The sequence below is a fragment of the Rhinopithecus bieti genome, unplaced genomic scaffold (genome assembly GCF_001698545.2).
Source record: "Rhinopithecus bieti isolate Rb0 unplaced genomic scaffold, ASM169854v2 scaffold_48477, whole genome shotgun sequence".
Lineage (NCBI taxonomy): Eukaryota > Metazoa > Chordata > Mammalia > Primates > Cercopithecidae > Rhinopithecus > Rhinopithecus bieti.
In genome coordinates, this window is record NW_016819110.1 from 128,756 (window position 1) to 148,252 (window position 19,497).

Consider the following 19,497-nt stretch of genomic DNA (forward strand, 5'->3'; position numbering starts at 1 on the left):
GTGAGCCACTGCACCCGGCTGAAAAAATTTTAAAGAAACTATTTATTGCCTTTCAATACTTTTCTCTTTCTAACCACTTTTCAACAAGTAATTAGTAGTAGTTTTTTCTAGGTTGTATACAGGTGAAATTGTAAAGCAAAGAAAACTACTTCTTACTTTAAAAGATTTTTAAAATAGGCTGGTGCAGTGGCTCATGACTGTATTCTAACATTTTGGTAGGCTGAGGCAGGAGGATCGTTTCAGCCCAGGAGTTTGAGACCAGCCTGGTCCACACATTGAGACCCCACCTCTACAAAAAGTAAAATTTAAAAAAAATTAGCTGGACATGGTGGCATGTACCCGTAGTCCCAGTTACTTGGGAGGATGAGGCAGGGGATCCCTGGAGCCCAGGAGTTTGAAGCTGCAATGAGCTATGATCACACCACAACCCTCCAGGCTGGGTGACAGAGTGAGATCCTGTCTCAGAATTTATAAAGAAAAGAAAATATTTAAAAAATAAACATATAGTTTGTATTTAGATTAATAAACTAAATTTTATAATTTACTTAAATATTTAAATAGAACTATATGAAAGTGCCATTTTTCTAGATTAATGATGGTCGATTCTGTGCAATTTTTTTTTTTTTTTTGAGATGGAGTCTCACTCTGTCACTCAGGCTGGATTGCAGTGGTGCTATCTCTTCTCACTGCAAGCTCCGTCTCCCAGGTTCACGTCATTCTCCTGCCTCAGCCTCCCAAACAGCTGGGACTCCGGGCGCCCTCCATCACGCTCCGGCTAATTTTGTTTTTTGTATTTTTAGTAGAGACGGGGTTTCACCGTGTTGGCCAGGATGGTCTCGATCTCCTGACCTCGCGATTCGCCCGCCTCAGCCTCCCAAAGTTCTGGGATTACAGGTGTGAGCCACCGTGCCCGGCCAATTATATGTAATTTCATATGGTCCAATCTGACATATATATATGAACCATATAGCAGTAAAAAGAACAAAGGATATAACGTATTACCTCTTTACATGAGGACATTTTGGTTTTAATTGTTTTCGTTATTCATATTCCCAACTATTAGTTCCTAGGTCTTTGCAGTAGTTTCATCTATTTTTCTCTTTTTATTATTAACTGTAAACTGTCAACTAGACAGAGTTGCCACACTTCAGGTTAAATTGACCCCACTTTGCTCTTTAGCAAGAAGGTCTTGACTGGCTTTTATATCTTAATTTGATCCATTTCTCATCTTCTAGCTCGGTGGCTTCTACTCAGTTCTAAGATAAACTGTCATTTCTGGTTCTCCTGTTCTCATTCTGTTCTGGTTGGGTGGTGAGGGCTGGGATGCTAATATGTCCATCACAGCTGTTATATGACCTTTTAAAATATTTTCTCTGGAAGAATGACTCTGATTCAGCATCTTACTTTCTTTAAGTCATGATGCCATTTTGCGTTTAGTCAATTTATCAGAAACTAAAAATGTTGCAAATCCCCATATGTGTGAGTTTCACGATACTTTTTATTTTCCTGTAAAGTATGGTAAGGTATAAATGAGTTTAAGAAAAATAGAAAACAATAATTCTGAGTTTAGTTTTGGATCTTGGATTGGCTGGGCATACTCACTAGCTAAGTACGTTTTACATACTAGCCATGAAGTATGCATGATTCATATCTATACCTTGGCAAAATTGTAAACCACTATACTATATAGTACTTAGGTCTTTTTGTACTCTAGGATTTGGGGACTCTAAGATTATTTTATTCTGAAAAACAAGTGTAGTAGAAAACAGCAAAATACACCTTCAGTGCCTTGTCTTAGCTATGGTCACTGTCATATTGTCAAGTATTATAAATTTGTATTTTTTTTTTTTTTTTTTGAGAGGGAGTCTCACTCACGTTGCGCAGGCTGGAGTGCATTGGCATGATCTCAGCTCGCTGCAACCTCCACCTCCCGGATTCAAGCGATTCTCCTTCCTCAGCCTCCCGGGTAGCTGGGATTACAGGTTGCGCCACCACACCTAGCTAATTTTTGTATTTTTAGTAGAGATGAGGTTTTGCCATGTTGGCCAGGCTGGTCTTGAACTCCTGACCTCAGGTGATCCACCTACCTTGGCCTCCCAAAGTGCTAGGGTTACAGATGTGAGCCACTGCACCCGGCCTGTATTATGGTTTTTAAAAAATCCCCTCTTCTTTTCGTCAGATAAAAATGATAGAAAGGCCCAAACTTGCTGCTGTGTGTGGACATTATGATTATTATTATGCTCAACTTGATATGCTGAGGAGAAGAGCCCAGGAACCAAGTTATCACCCTATTCCTCAAGAAAATACTGGAGTTGGGGATTACAGTCAGGAAGAGAGGCATGGTCCATCCCCAAGTCAATGGTAATATTGTGGTCTAGCTTAAGCTTTGATTAATCTGAAAATATCTTTATATATTAACATTAATTATTCTGAAATCCAAATTCTCCTAACACAAATAATCCAAGAAAAACTTCCCAAATCTTCATTTTAAACACATAGTTCCCTTGACGTTTTTCTTTTGTTTGCTTTTGTAGACAGAGTCTCGCTCTGTTGCCTAGGCTGGAGTGCAGTGGCACTATCTCAGCTCACCGCAACCTCCGCCTTCCTAGTTCAAGCGATTCTCGTGCCTCAGCGTCCCCAGTAGCTGGGACTACAAGCGTGCACCACCATGCCCGGCTAATTTTTGTATTTTTAGTAGAAACAGGGTTTCACCATGTTGGTCAACCTGATCTCGAACTCCTGACCTCAGGTGATCTGCCCACCTTGGCCTCTCAAAGTGCTGGGATTACAGGCATGAGCCACCATGCCTGGCCATGTTAGTCTCTCTCTATGTCAGCCCTACACCTGCTCGTTAGTTGGTTCTTCAAATTCTCAGGTACCCTCTCACCAGGCAGCCACTGAGCTCATGTGATCCACCTGCCTTGGCCTCCTAAAGTGCTGGGACTACAGGCGTGAGCCACTATGCCCAGCCTTTTTTTTTTTTTTTTTTTTTGTTAGAAAGATTTTGTTTTTATTTCCATCAGAATGTCATATATATTACACAAATCAAATCTGTTGACATCGCAAGCATGTAACAATTACATGTTCTTATAAATTACGTGGGAATTACATACACTGTGAGAAGTGTTGTAATTATTGTGTAATGTGTATTATAATTTAGCCTATCAAAGTAACAAACTCATAATTAAATAAAGCAATAAATGTGTTGATAGATTATCACAATTGATAAGTAATTGATAAATTATCTTCTTTTCCCCTTAACCCTTTTTCATCTCAAGTCTGATCTAGCTTATATTCTTACTCATAGAACTGCTTAACTGTAGGCACAGACCCCTACCCCTGCCCTTTTAATATTCTTTCTTCCTCCTGCTAAATTCCACTATATGGCAAGTAAAAAAATAGTTGTGTATATTTCATTTCTCAAAGAGGTTACTAATATGAATCAATAATTGAATCATTAAAATCAAATGATCATTTGAGACATTTTGAGAAATAAGATACATTTCATTCAGCATTTATGTTCTAGGGATCTTCAAAATATGGACATATTAGAAAGAAAATAGTATTCTTAAATTGGTCTTATGGTAGATTTTCAAAAATTTTACTCCATAATAGATTTCTGCAGATCTACAATATTTTCAAAATTTTTTCACACTGATGTCGATATTCCTGTGTCCAGAATAATTGACGCCTAACACAGGCCTGAAGACTTAACTCTAGGAGTTCTTTTTAAAAAGTGTTTGTCATCAAATTTTTTTGTTCAGGGTTAGGAATTTGTTACTTTGGCAACTGTGGTTATTTATTGTTGAAATTTTGGATGAATTATGAAAAATACAAGAGACTATGTGATGGTAATCTCATTAATAGTGAAAATGAGATAAGCAAGAATGATAAGAAAATAATTTCTTCAGAAACATATAATGGGAAAAGCAGATGTTTTATCTTTAAAGATATTGGGCACTGTTGTGGTTTTTATCTATCTTCATAACACATTTTTAATTATCTCCACAATTATCAAAAGTTGCATCTTCCGTTCATTCAAATTGTAATACCCATATTGGACTCAATTAGTGAAGGATGTAGATTTTACAGATGAACTGGGAGCAGCCACAAAACTCCCTTTCCCTTTTCTCAACCACTGGGAAAATATATCTTCTACTCTTTGTCTAGATTTGAGAGCTGTCAAGCTATCAATTATTTTGACCACGTGTGATTTTATCTCCCAAGCTCTCACATGAAACAATAGGAAGGGTCCTTCTCTTTCCTGGATGCCCCTTTGATGCCTGGTAACCCCTCCTCTTTGTATACTCCCCCATCCCCAACTTTCTGTCTGCTGGAGGTCTAATTACAGGCCATGGGATGCAGGAAGAGGATTTTTGTTTGTTTGTTTGTTTGAGACAGTCTCACTCTGTCACCCAGGCTGGAGTGTGGTGGCCCCATCTTGGCTCACTGCAAGCTCCACCTCCCGGATTCATGCCATTCTCCTGCCTCAGCCTCCTGAGTAGCTGGGACTACAGGTGCCCGCCACCATGCCTGGCTAATTTTTTGTATTTTAGTAGAGATGGGGTTTCACCGTGTTAGCCAGGATGGTCTCGATCTCCTGACCTTGTGATCCGCCCGTCTCAGCCTCCCAAAGTGCTAAGATTACAGGAGTGAGCCACTGTGCCCAGCTGAGGAAGAGGAATTTGTATAGAATTTTGGGGGTGGAAAGGGAGTAGGTAGACAGAGAGATAGAGAATGTCTTTTGGACGGCCCCTGGGTGTCAGAATCATTTTTCTCATGAAGATACTGATATATGTGCCAGTCAGGCTTTTGAGACAGATGAGTGCTTACAATTTACCCTCATTTGATTCAGGAACTATCTGTGTGTCAGGCACTTCACAGCCCTAATCTCTTCTAATCCTTGTATCAATTCCTGTGAAATGGCACCGTGCCCACTTTACAGCTGAGGAACTAAGACTCAAAGACTTTAGCTTGTCATTTCATCCTGTTTCTAAACCCCTGATTATTAACTTGCCTCTTTGTAAATTGGGGATGCTTATCATGATGTTCCTTCGTAAAGGAGTTGTTTCTGAAATGACAGTTCTGTCTTTGGAGCCCTAGAAGTTACTCATATTCCAAAAAACTTATGATCTGAAATGCGGTTATTTATTTATTTATTTATTTATTTATTTATTTATTTTATTTATTTATTTTTTGAGACGGAGTCTCGCTCTGTCACCCAGGCTGGAGTGCAGTGGCCGGATCTCGGCTCACTGCAAGCTCCACCTCCCGGGGTCACGCCATTCTCCTGCCTCAGCCTCCCGAGTAGCTGGGACTACAGGCGCCGCCACCTCGCCCGGCTAGTTTTTTGTATTTTTAGTAGAGACGGGGTTTCACCGTATTAGCCAGGATGGTCTCGATCTCCTGACCTCATGATCCGCCCGTCTCGGCCTCCCAAAGTGCTGGGATTACAGGCTTGAGCCACCACGCCCGGCCAAGAAATGCGGTTTTTATTAACAACCAGTAGTTACAGAAATGTTTTACAGGAAATTCTACCAAAAAAAAAAAAAAAACTACATAAAATGTGAGTATAAACTTGAACATTGTTTGACTGGAATTGATTAAAATTGTGCTGGAAAAATACCTTAAACATTTGGAGAGACAGCTAACCCATGATTTCTTTTCTCATGAAGCATTTATGTGTGGAGATAAAGGGCTGGATGGAGGGACACATTCTGCTCTCAGGGAGCTCAGTATGTGGTGCAGGAAACAGATATGCAGCCATTCTTTTTTTTCTTTTTTTTTCGAGACGGAGTCTCGCTCTGTCACTCAGGCTGGAGTGCAGTGACGCAATCTCGGCTCACTGCTACCTCTGCCTCCTGGGTTCAAGCGATTCTCCTGCCTCAGCCTCCCCAGTAGCTGGGATTACAGGCACCTGCCACCATGCCCAGCTAATATTTTTTTAGCAGAGATGGGGTTTCACCATGTTGGTCAGGCTGGTCTCGAACTCCTGACCTCAGGCAATCCACCCACCTCGGCCTCCCAAAGTGCTGGGATTACAGGCGTGAGACACCACATCCGGCCGCCATTGTTAAATCAGGAGAAACAACCTGTACATTAGACACCTACACAAAGCATGAGAATTTCTGGGTCTGGGTCTGTTTTCCTCCCCACAACATATTACAGAGAATGGAAGGACTGAATCTTGCCTTGAAGAAAAATTACTGGATAAGAATATTTTTCTGTTTAATCCTCTCCTGTATCCTCACTTGTTACTCTTTATCCTTTTTTCCTCTTGATTCCAAAATTTTATTTTCCAATGTAAAGATTCTGTAACTGTGAACTACTTCTTGAACTTGCAACTTCAAGCCACCAGTGAATTGTGAATCTCATTACTAAACTGAAAATCTACTTGTCAAATTGGTGCGTAAGATTTGTTAAAGTTTCTACTTAAGCCAAACATTCTTATTTTCTAAGGCCTGCTGACTACCTTCAGAGAAAATTTGAAGCTCAACAGTATAAGCTGAAAGTAGAGAAGCAATTGGTAAGTAAAATACCAAATATGGGAAGCAATTAGGAATTTCCTGATAGTTTTTCTGTTCACAGATTTTCAAATCCAAGTTCATTCCATCAGAAGGTCAAGACTACTCTCTACTAGTCCCCAGTTATTTTGTTTTTTTGTTTTTTTTCTGAGATGGAGTCTCTCTCTGTCATGAGGTTGGAGTGCAGTGGCATGATCTTGGCTCACTGCAACCTCCGCCTCCCAGGTTCAAGCCGTTCTCCTTCCCCAGCCTCCCGAGTAGCTGGGATTACAGGCTCCCACCACCACGCCCGGCTAACTTTTGTATTTTTAGTAGAGACGGGTTTCACCATGTTGTCCAGGCTGGTCTCGAACTCCTGACCTCAGGTGATCCACCCACCTAGGCCTCCCAGAGTGCTGGGATTACAAGTGTGAACCACCGCACCTGGCCCGAGTCCTCAGTTTTTAATAGCTAAAGAAAATAATGGGAAAGGGTTGAATCAGAGTCTTAGCAGTCTGGCTTGTTCCTTGGCTTTATCTCTTCTGTGGGACCTTGGACAGTTCATTCAACCTATCTGAGCCTTAGTTTCCTTTTCTATAAATGACAATTTTTAGAGTAGGTGAGCTTCAAATTTCCTTGCAGTGCTATAGTGCTTTGGTTCTATTTTGTTAAAGATTCTTCTGCACATTAAAAAAAAGTGACAAGGGGCCGGGTGTGCTGGCTCACGCCTGTAATCCAGCACTTTGGGAGGCCAAGGCAGGCAGATCACGAGGTCAGGAGTTCGAGACCAGCCTGACCAACATGGTGAAAGCCTATCTCTATTAAAAATACAAAAATTAGCTGGGTGTGGTGGTGCATGCCTGTAATCCCAGCTACTCAGGAGGCTGAGACAGGAGAATTACTTGAATCTAGGAGGAGGAGGTTGCAGTGAGCCGAGATCGTGCTACTGCACTCCAGCCTGGGCGACAGAGCAAGACTCTGTCTCAAAAAAACAAAAAAACAACAAACAACAACAACAACAAAAAAGTGATTAGGCCAGATACGATGACTCATGCCTGTAATCCCAGCACTTTGGGAGGCCAAGGTGGGCAGATCACTTCAGCCCAGGAGTTCGAGACTAGCCTGGGCAACATAGTGAGATCTTATCTCTACAAAAAAAAAAAAAAATTACCCGGGTGTTGTGGCATGTGCCTGTTGTCCCAGGTACTCAGGGGGCTGAGGCAGGAGGATTGCTTAAGCTCGGGAGGCAAAGGTTACAGTGAGCTAAGATTGCGCCACTGTATTCCAGCCTGGGTGACAGAGTGAGACTCTGTCTTAAAAAAAAAAAAGACTCGGCTTGGTGGCTCACGCCTGTAATCCCAGCACTTTGGGAGGCAGGGGTGGGCGGATCACGAGGTCAGGAGATTGAGACCATCCTGGCTAACACAGTGAAACCCCATCTCTACTGAAAATACAAAAAATTAGCCAGGCGTGGTGGCAGGTTCCTGTAGTCCCAGCTACTTGGGAGGCTTGAGGCAGGAGAATGGCGTGAACCCGGGAGGTGGAGCTTGCAGTGAGCCGAGATCGGGCCACTGCGCTCCAGCCTGGGTTACAGAGTGAGACTCCATCTCAAAAAAAAAAAAAAAAAGCGACTGTTGTACTTTATTTGAAATGAAAGTTAACTTTTACCCTTAAATACCGTCAGAATTCTGGCACGGAGAGAGGCGGGATTTGCACCCTGTTTATATCACTCTTGTTTTGAACCATTGAAAACCTATAGTATCTTTTTTTTTTTTTTTTTTTTTTGGAGACCCGGAGTCTCGCTCTGGTCAGCAACGATAACGCCAAGGGCTGGAGTGGGGCAGTGGTCCGATCTCAGCTCACTGGCAAGCTTCCGCCTCCCTGGTCACGCCATTCTCTACTGCCCTCAACCTCCCGAGTAGCTGGGACTACAGGCGCCCGCACATCTCGCCCCGGCTAATTTTTTGTATTTTTTAAGTGGGACCGGGGTTTCAGCTGTGTTGAGCCAGGATGGTCATCGACACTCCATGACCTTGTGGATCGCGCACCGGCCTTGGGGCCTCTCCAAGTGCTGGGATTTAACAGGCTTGAGCACCGCGCCCCGACCGAAAACCTAATAAGTATTCCCCTACGTAATTCATGCTCTGGGGTTGCTAACCCTTTACAAACCTTTGATATCACAGTTACGTTACCAATTCCAAAAATAAATCTACATATCTCAAATGGTAGCATAACATATGGATCATTTAGAATAAATTATATAAATGGTTGAATTAATTTTTTAAAATTGTTTACTATGTGTGTGGCACCTGTAATCCAATTACTTTGGAAGGCTGAGGCAGGAGGATCACTTGAGCTCAGGAATTCAAGACCAGCCTGGCAGCATAGTGAGACTTTATCTCTACAAAAAATTGTAAAATTAGCCAGACGTGGCAGCATGTGCTTGTTGTGCCAGCTACTCAGGCTGAGGCAGGACAATTGCATGAGCCCAGGAGTTGGAGGCTGCAGTGAGCCAAGATCATGCCCCTGTACTCCAGCCTGGGTGACAGAGTGAGACTCTCTCAAACAAAAAAATACATATATATATATTTTAATGTTTTATACTTAAGAAAATTCTACTACTTACTACAAAAAACTCCTAAATACTGAGTTTGCTTAGTGATATAATTCTTATTTATAGGAAAAAGTTAAGGTCACATCAGAAGATGTTTCTGAAGTCAAAGTATGCTTTATAAATTATTTCATTCAATAAATAGGGTCTTCGTCCATCTTCTGCCGAGCCAAATTACATCCAGAGACAAGAGCTAAGAAGTAATGGAGAAGAGCCTAGATTCCAGGAGTGGCCATTTAGGAAAAACGAGATGAAGGAACAGGTTAAAAACTTTAATTCCAGGGCTACCCTTGTATTTCTTTGTATTACTGTCTTTTGTACTGTAATAGGAAGTTACTTCTGTTTCCTACAGTGCCCCTGAATATGTCAACACCATGCTGAGTGTTACAGGGGATACAGAGTTAGGTATTTCACTTTTTCAGATAATGCAATATGGCTAAGTTCATACAGCTTTTTACCTTGAGATTCATAGAGTAACTGTCCCTCATTAACATATTTGGGATTTGTGTTAGTTTCCTGGGCTGCCGTAACAGAGTTCAACAAACTAGATGGCTTATCACAATAGAAATGTATTGTCTCACAATTCTGGAAGAGTGGAAATCCAAAATCAGGGTGTCAGCAGGACCAAGTGCCCTCTGAAACCTGTAGGGGAATCCTTCCTTGCCTCTTCCCAGCTTCTGGTGTGTCGCTGGCAGTCTTTGGCATTCCTTTACTTGCAGTCACATCACTCCATTCTCTGCCTGCATCACATGCTGTTCTTCCTGTGTGCCCATCTTCACATGGCCATCTTCTTGCAAGGACACTAGTCATATTGAACTTAGGGCCCACCAGTATGATCTCATCTTAACTAGTCTCATCTGCAGTGACCCTGTTTTCAAATGGGATCACATTCTTAGGCACTGGTGGTTAGGACTTCAACATATCTCTTTTTGGGGAGGGACAAAGTTCAGTGCATAAGAGGGTTATATATAAAAGTGGGATTTATAAAGTCAGTGTACGTCATGAACACATTTGGGTTGTATATAAAATTGAGCTCTGTAGCTGAAGCCACTGTCTCACAGGGTGTGAAGTACCAGAGCCAAAACATAAGACAGATTATCATCTTTAGGAGCAACATATTTTTCTAACCTTATTTTATATTACACACTTTTGAAATTGTAGGCTGCATAAATATTATTTTGGTTATGGTGTTCATAAACATTTAAAGTTTCTGGATTGGGTTTGCTTTCCAGGAATATTGGAAGCAGTTAGAGGAAATACGCCAACAGTACCACAATGACATGAAAGAAATTAGAAAGAAGATGGGGAGAGAATCAGAGGTAAATTCATTCTTCTAGGGGAAACATTGTTCTATCGATTTAGAGCTAACTAAATTGAGCTGGTATTAAAAGTAATGATTTCCTCATAGAAAAGATAAAGTTTTATCATAGAGATAATCATGCAGACTTCTTTTTTAATAGGAAAGCTGTCAGACCTCATTGGAACTTCAGTTTATTATGGTTTACGAGAGACTACACAAGATAATAAGGATATCTGAGATTCTCAGGAATGGCTATTATTAAAAGTACTTATTGATTGTTTTTCTCATGAATCACTCAATATGTATTTACTGAGCAGCAACTTTAGACCAGAACTGGATTAGATGCAGAAAGTCCAAAATGAGTGTAAGTTCATGCTCAGAAGGAGAAAAACAACAACAACAACAGCACACTAGCATTTTTTTCAACTCTCTGCAGAGTAAGGTTCTAAAGGCTATTTAAGGCAAAATCTGAGTGCAGTTGAACTGATTCTTAAAAATCTCTTAAAGGCGCCACATTGGAAATTCATCCTTCCATCTCCCAAGAAGGTCTCTAGAGTTGGCACAGATCACTGCTTCTTCAGAAGAACTTCAGATGAAATAGCCAGCCTGTGTTTGGAAACCATGTTGTAAGAAAGACACATGGCTATTGAAACACTAGGAACACACTCAGTGCCCTGGAATGCTCTCTTAGGAGAAGCTTGCAGGCACTGAGATGGCTGTCTCCCATCCCACATGGACTTGGCCACACACTCATTGAATAGAGCCACCATGCTCCTGATAATTGATCACTCTCTCTTTCTCTTCCACCGCAGTGCATACAGATAAATTCATATAAGTCAAATGAATGTATGGTGCAATTCAGTTGTTTTTGCCAGGCTGTGAACCAGAGCTTTCACATACTGTATTAGTCTGTTCTCATACTGCTAATAAAGACATACCTGAGACTGGGTAATTTATAAAGAAAAAGAGGTTTAATGGACTCACAGTTTCACATGGCTGGGGAGGCCTCACAATCATGGCAGAAGGCAAAGGTGGAGCAAAGTCATGCCTTACATGAAGGCAGGCAAGAGAGCTTGTGTAGGGGAACTCTCATTTACAAAACCATCAGATCTTGTGAGTCTTACTACCATGAAAACAGTATGGGGGAAACCACCCCCATGATTCAGTTATCTCCACCTGGCCCCACCCTTGACACATGGGGATTATTACAGTTCAAGGTGAGATTTGGGTGGGGACACAGCCAAACCATATCACATACATACTTTCTTTTATTTACCCCTATACAGAGAAGGTAAGTAGCTCATCCAAAGTCACGTAGCTATTACAAGGCAGACTAAATATTTCAATATCTGACTCTAGGCTGGGCATAGTAGCTCATGCCTGTAATCCCAGCAGTTTGAAAGGCTGAGGTGGGAGGATCCCTTGAGCCTAGGAATTTGAGACCAGCCTGGGCAACATAGGAAAACCCTAGCTCTAAACATATATATGTGTGTATATATATGTGTATGTACACAGATATATACAAAAAAATTTTAAATTAGCTGGGCATGGTGGTTTGCACCTATAGTCCTAGCTACTTGGGAGGCTAAAGCAGGAGGATTGCTTGAGCTGGGAGCTAAAGGCTGCGGTGAGCCATGATTGTGCCACTGTGCCCCAGCCTAGGATACAGAGCAAGATTCTGTCTCAAAAAAATAAAATAAAGTAAAATAAAACAAAAATCTGACTCTAAAACCCCTACTCACATTCATGCCTGTAATCCTAGCACTTTGGGAGGCCAAGGCAGAAGGATTGCTTGAGCCCAGGAGTTTGAGACCAGCCTGGGCAACATAATGAGACTCCATCTGTACGAAAAATTAAAAAAAGTAGTGGGGCATGGTGGTAAACGCTTCTAGTCCCAGCTACTCAGGAGGCTGAGGTGGGAGGCTGAGGTTGTTCCACTGCACTCCAGTCTGGGCAACAGAGGGAGGCCCTCTCTCAAAAAATTAAAAAATATAATTATAACCACTATTCTTTCTGGCATATGCAATTCTACTTGTAAATGGTTGGAATGGTGAGACACATATATAAAACAATCATAGAGTAAGCCCTGTAGGTGCACAGGAGCCAAGATGAGCAGAATGAGCAGGAAGCGGGTGTTTATGGAAGAAGTGGGTGGGGCCTAAACTGTGTCTGAGAAGAAGAGTGGAATATGGAGAGGCAGAGTTAAGGGAGGAGGGTGGGCATTCTGAAAGAGCCATGCGAAGGTTGGGATAGAGGACTGCATGTGCTGGGAGGGGCAGACTGGAGGTTGTTCTCTCCAGAGCAGAGGCCTGGCTCATGGTGGGCAGCCCAGAGCCATCATCAGCCTTATGTCTAAGGCTGATCTGGGATGGGCAGCCTGAGCCCTGCAAAAATGGATAGCAGACATTGGCCTGGCACGGTGGCTCACACCTGTAATCCCAGCACTTTGGGAGGCCGAGGCGGGCGGATCACGAGGTCAGGAGATCAAGACCATCCTGGCTAACACGATGAAGCCCCGTCTCTAATAAAAATACAAAAAAAAAAAAGCCGGGCGTCGTGGCAGGCGCCTGTAGTCCCAGCTACTTGGGAGGCTGAGGCAGGAGAATGGCATGAACCCGGGAGGCGGAGCTTGCAGTGAGCCAAGATGGCACCACTGCACTCCAGCCTGGGCGACAAAGCGAGACTCCGTCTTAAAAAAAAAAAGGGTAGCAGACATTTCTACAGAGATTATGGAAGAAGGATTTGGGAAATACTGAGGCTGCGGGGGGGAAAAGGAGCCATAAAAAGGGTTCTGTCCAGCCATTCCATCACTGATCATGCATCAGCCAAGTAGCCTTCAGAGCTCACTCAGAACCAATCTTGTTGACTGTGTATAATTGTGTTAAAGGAGAACTCAAAAATAAGTCATAAAACCTATTTGGTGAAGAAGAGTAACCTGCCTGTCCATCAAGATGCATCTGAGGGAGAAGCACCTGTGCAGGTAATGATGGCTATGATTAGACATGTGTGTGCTTGCGGTGTGTGTGCTCTACCCAAGTGGCTCTTACCCTTCTCTGTGCAGCAGAACCATGTAGGGAACATTTTTTTTTTTTTTGGAGACAGAGTCTCACTCTGTTGCCAGGCTGGAGTGCAGTGGCATGATCTTGGCTCACTGCAACCTCTGCCTCCTGGGTTCAAGTGATTTCCTGTCTCAGGCTTCCGAGTAGCTGGGACTACAGGCATGTGCCACCATGCCCAGCTAATTTTTGTGTTTTTAGTAGACAGGGTTTCACCATGTTGGCCAGGATGGTCTTGATCTCTTGACCTCATTATCCACCAGCCTCAGCCTCCTAAGGTGCTGGGATTACAGGCATGAGTCACCACCTTTTTATCAGAACTTTTTAAAAACTCAGATGCCTCTCTGCCCCAGATGGTCTGGGATGGGGCCCAGGCATTCTGTCTGCAGAAGCTTGCTGGATGATTTAGTATGCATCCAAATTTGAGAACTGCTGCTATTTAGCATAAGAACTTTCCACTCTCTGGAGGGTCTAAGTCAGTGTCTCAGACACATTGGTCAGGAAATCTGACAGTCAACTTCTCTTCCATTTCAACCTTATGTTTTTGGTGGAGGTAAGAGGCTGGGCAGAGTTGAAATAACAAATAAATCTTAAGAGAGTTTTTTTCCCTTCTAAGAAAAGATTATACAATTATAATGCAAGATGAATCTGTTGATTTCAACCAGTTCTGAGAATTATTCAACCTGTGAAATGACCTGATAAACAGTGCTTTTACAATGACATAAAATCATTACATAAATCATAAAATGTTTTACTTTTCAAGGAGTTATATTGATTTTGTGAATAAGAAGCCCAAACGTGCTTTTATTTTTGCTTAGTAAGAAGATTCTCAATGATTTGGCCCATACTGAGAATTATTATTTTTCTTTTCTTCTTTTTTTTTTTTTTAGACGGAGTTTTGCTCTTGTTGCCCAGGCTGGAGTGCAATGGCACGATCTCGGCTCACCGCAACCTCTGCCTCCCGGGTTCAAGCGATTCTCCTGCCTCAGCCTCCCAAGTAGCTGGGATTACAGGCTCCTGCCATCACACCCAGCTACTTTATGTATTTAAGTAGAGACAGGGTCTTACCATGTTGGCCAGGCTGGTCTTGAACTCCTGACCTCGGGTGATCCACCCTCCTCGGCCTCCCAAAGTGCTGGGATTACAGGTGTGAGCCACCTCGCCCAGCCTAATTTTTATTGTCTTTATAATTAGAGTAATTCTCTGTGTTTTAAATTATATTTATTGTTGGAGCTTGGTCCAGAGTCAACTAGAAATGGAAAATCCTCAAGGTATTATAAACTTGTCATTCAAAGGTGCCAGTAGAGTCACAGTCAAATTCCATGAAAACACGGCTCAGATGTTACAGACATGTTTTCTCTCACATGTTTTAACCTGGTTAGAGTAAATCCAGTGCCTTAAAGTTTTTTAAAGTCAGGTAATTAAAAATAAACCACTGGAAGAACACAAATAAATGATGGTACCTTCCCTCAAAAAGTTTATATCAGGAATTGGGTGAATAAAATTTTGTACATTTTATGCAAGAGGAATAACTTTGAAAGAAAACACACCAAAATGCCAATGGTGGTAATTGATGGTATCTGGATTGGTGTGAGTAGGGGTGATTATTGTCTCTCTACTTTTTAGATTTTTTTGTAAGAAGGTTACAGAACTTTTACTACAAATATGTATAATAAAGTGTCCATTCCTTAGTTCTGTCAGCATTCTAATCAATATCTTCAAACAAAAAAGCCATCTGAAGACAGGAGTGGTGGCACGAGACTATAGTTCCAGCTATTTGGGAGGCTGAGGAGTTTGAGACCAGCCTGGGTAATATAGCGAGACTCCATCTCTAAAACAAACAAAAAAAAGGTATCTGATATTTCCTGAAGGCTGTCCTCCAGAGCAATCCAGCAGCAGATCCCTTTGCAAACTTTTGTAAAGGAAATAATCATCACTTTTGTCTAATTTTTGAATTTAGGTTTTAATTATCTTTTTTGAAGGAAATATGCAGCTATATAATAAGACACTTTAAAAAAGTCTCTATTTGTAGAGTTATCTTTCCAAAATACTGATTTGAACACATTATTTCTCTACACGACAATCAATGGCGACTGCCATTTTCCTTAGCATGGTATGCTAGACCTTTGTGAATTGTTCCTAACAGAATGTTCCAGCATCATCACTCACACTTCCCCCAAACATACCCAAAGCTCTAAACTTTTCAAATTGCTTTTTAAAGCCCTACTTATTTAAAAGACATCTTCCTTTTAACCTCCAGGCCTTCGTAAAATGCTCATTCCTCTACGAAATTTCCTTTCCCTCTCTTCTTTTCTTGCAGAACACATCGTATCAGACCTCCTGGTGAAGTTTCTAGCACAGCTTTTTTCTCTTTCTCCCTTAGAATTAATAACTGCCTTGTCTCTATGTCCACAGCATTTCCAAATACCTCATATACCAGCCTGTGTCAGTTTGAAGCATTATTAGCTATTTGCCCTGCAACCTTGGGAAGGGTGTTTTTCTGCCTTGCAATAGTATGAAGTCTGAAATCAGGACTCTGACTTATGTATCTTACTTATACTTGTGAAGTTGGTTGTCTGATATGCTTGGATAGTCTGGTTGTCTCAGTTGTATAATAAGTGCCCCATTACTTTCCTTAAAATACAACGACCTTAGATTCCAACCCCAGTCTACACCAGTGGGTGGGACATTCAATCTTAGTCTGCTGTCAAGCCCTCCAGGGTCATGTCATCTGAAAGGCCCTCTTGGCCCTGTGAAGACTGATAACTGTGCAGCCATGGGGTCTGGGATCTTGAGGCAGGAACTCCAGGCTGGTGTGCAGTCTCTTGGTCACCACTCCAATGTACTGCCACAGATTAGGACTTGAGTCCCCCATCTCTTTAAAAAAAACAGTTTTATTGAGATATAATTGATCATAATAAATCACACATATTTAATGTATATGCTTTATATGATTGACATACACACCCATTAAACCATCACCACAATCAATATAGTTAGCGTAGCCATCACCTGCAAAAGTTTGTTGCGCCCTTTTGTAAACTCCTCTCTCTCATTCTCCCTGCCTCTCCTCCCATCTCTCATCCCCATGCAACCACAGATCTGCTTTCTGTCGCTGTAGGTTGGTTTGCATTTTCTAGATTTGTTTGGATTACATAAATGGAGTCGTGTTGTATGTACTCTTTTTTCTGGCTACTTTCATTCACATAATAATGTTGAGATTTATCCATGTTGCACATATTAATAGTTCATTATTCTTTATTGCTGAGTATATTCTATTGTATGAATATATCAAAATGTATTGATCCATTCACTTTAGATGGATATTTGGATTGTCTCCAGCTTTTGGCTGTTATAAATAAAGCTGCTAGGAACGTTCATATACAAATCTTTTTTTTTTTTTGAGACAAGCTTTGCCCTTGTTGCCCAGGCTGGAGTACAATGGTGCTATCTCAGTTCACTGCAACCTCCGCCTCCTGGGTTCAAGTGATTCTTCTGACTCAACCTCCCAAGTAGCTGAGACTACAGGCATGCGCCACCATGTCCGGCTAATTTTGTATTTTTAGTAGAGACGGGGTTTCACCATGTTGGTCAGGCTGGTCTCGAACTCCCGACCTGAGGTGATCCACCCACCTGAGCCTCCCAAAGTGCTGGGATTACAGGCGTGAGCCACCGTGCCTGGCTATCATGTACAAATCTTTATGTGGTCATATGCTTCTTTTCTTTCTTTTGGGTAAATACATTGAACTGGGATGGATGGATCATATAGTAGGTGTATATTTAACTTTCAAAGAACTACCAAATGGTGTGCCAGAATGGTCGCACTGTGTTATACTTTCCTTAACATTATATGAGTATTTCAGTTCTCTTTATGCAGCTCTCTCCTCTTTGGGTCTTTGCCTTTCAGACTGTAGCACCTTAATACCCCCAAGCCTTGTCTTACCAACTCAGGGAGTTGGCCACACTCATCTTTAGTTCCCCATCCCTGCACCTCATCAGTTCCCTATCCCCGCACCATGGCCTGCAAACACTCTCAAGACAGGAGGCTGAGGCAGTTGCAGGGCTTGTCTCATTGGTTTTCTGTTTCTCAGGGATTACTGTCTTTCATTGCTGGATGTCTAATGTATTAAAAACCATTTATCAAGTATATATTTGATCTGGCTCTTTGGTTGTTTCAGGTGAGGAATTAAATCCGGTTTCTGATACTCTGTCTTGGCTGAAAGCATACGATTTCAGTGCCCTCTGCTGGGGAGGGGTGGAGGGCACTCAAGTTCCATTTGGACATTGAGTTAGAGAGGTTGTGAGAGTTTACATACCTGCTCTGGAGCCTTTACCCCACTGTTCCCTCTGCATGGAAAATGCTCTCCCTAGACCAGCATATGCCCAGGTCCAATATCATTCCAGGGCTTAAATCAATTGTCAGATAAGCTTTGCCTGTGTTACTCTCACTCCCTACTCATCTTCCGTCCTGTTATCCTATTTTGTTCCCTTGATAGCACTTAACACTTTTTGAAATTATGTCGTTTGTTAATTCATTTATTACCTATCCTACTGCAGTAAAATGTAAGCTCCATGTCAGCAGGGACCTTTCTGGTCATGTCCACTGTGCTAACCCATTTTGAGGGTGTCTGGCCCCTAGGGAGTGCTCAGTGTGAATTTGTGAAGTGAATATTAAGATGAAGATGATGCTAAGTAGGTAGTTGGATATGTGAGTCTGGAGCTCAGAGGAGAGGAAAAGTGAAGCCTGAAGATACCCATTTAAGAGTCACTGCTGGCTGGGCACGGTGGCTCAAGCCTGTAATCCCAGCACTTTGGGAGGCCGAGACGGGCGGATCACGAGGTCAGGAGATTGAGACCATCCTGGCTAACACAGTGAAACCCCATCTCTACTAAAATGCAAAAAACTAGCCGGGCGAGGTGGCGGGCACCTGTAGTCCCAGCTACTCGGGAGGCTGAGGCAGGAGAATGTCGTAAACCCGGGAGGCGGAGCTTGCAGTGAGCTGAGATCCGGCCACTGCACTCCAGCCTGGGCGACAGAGCAAGACTCCATCTCAAAAAAAAAAAAAGAGTCACTGCTTAACGGTGGCGTTTGTTTAAATCCATAGGAATGAGTGAAACCCCTTGTGTTAGGGAAGAGAAGAGCAGACGGCCCAAGATAGGATGCTAAGAAACCTCCGAATATGGAGTTCACATCTCAATTGTGCCTTTGAAATTCTTGTTATCCACTTTTAGTTCTCTTCCTCCTTGAAATTGCCTGCCAATTTTCAGAGCCCTCTCCTTCCTTTCTACCATCATGAGTTGCGCACTTTGCTTATTTTCCGGATTAAGATCATAAGCCTCTTAAAGGAAAGATCCTGTAGTCAAAATTACATTCTTGAATTGAATTGGGTTGGACTGGAGTGGACTGGAGTGATAAGTATTGTCACATTATAGAATTTCACCCACTGAAGTGCCAGTGTTAAATGTAGAATGGATACTGTGCCCAAGTTTTTAGTGAATTATTATTGACTTTCCATTATAAAAGCTTGTTTTTGTTCTTAATAATCACATTTGAGGGGGCGGAGCAAGATGGCCGAATAGGAACAGCTCCAGTCTCCAACTCCCAGCGCGAGCAACACAGAAGACCGGTGATTTCTGCATCTTCAACTGAGGTACTGGGGTCATCTCACTAGGGAGTGCCGGACAATCGGTGCTGGTCAGCTGCTGCAGCCTGACCAGCGAGAGCTGAAGCAGGGCGAGGCATCGCCTCACCTGGGAAGCGCAAGGGGGAAGGGAATCCCTTTTCCTAGCCAGGGGAACTGAGACACACAACACCTGGAAAATCGGGTAACTCCCACCCCAATACCGCGCTTTAAGCAAACGGGCACACCAGAAGAATATATCCCTCACCTGGCCGGAAGGGTCCCACGCCCACGGAGCCTCCCTCATTGCTAACACAGCAGTCTGCGGCGATGTAAGCGCAAGGCAGCAGCGAGGCTGGGGGAGGGGCACCCGCCATTGCTGAGGCTTAAGTAGGTAAACAAAGCC

At 42.5% G+C, this 19,497-nt stretch overlaps 1 protein-coding gene across 1 annotated transcript in view; it reads left to right on the forward strand.

The window, feature by feature from the left end:
* Positions 1 to 19,497, forward strand: part of LOC108519338 (serine/threonine-protein kinase Nek5) — a 70,212-nt gene that overhangs the window by 36,659 nt on the left and 14,056 nt on the right. Inside the window, exons 12-17 of the mRNA XM_017858266.1 lie at positions 2,180 to 2,361; positions 6,460 to 6,526; positions 9,260 to 9,376; positions 10,347 to 10,433; positions 13,302 to 13,394; positions 14,361 to 14,435. Coding sequence (XP_017713755.1) covers positions 2,180 to 2,361; positions 6,460 to 6,526; positions 9,260 to 9,376; positions 10,347 to 10,433; positions 13,302 to 13,394; positions 14,361 to 14,435 — 621 coding nt within the window. The remainder of the gene's footprint in view (positions 1 to 2,179; positions 2,362 to 6,459; positions 6,527 to 9,259; positions 9,377 to 10,346; positions 10,434 to 13,301; positions 13,395 to 14,360; positions 14,436 to 19,497) is intronic.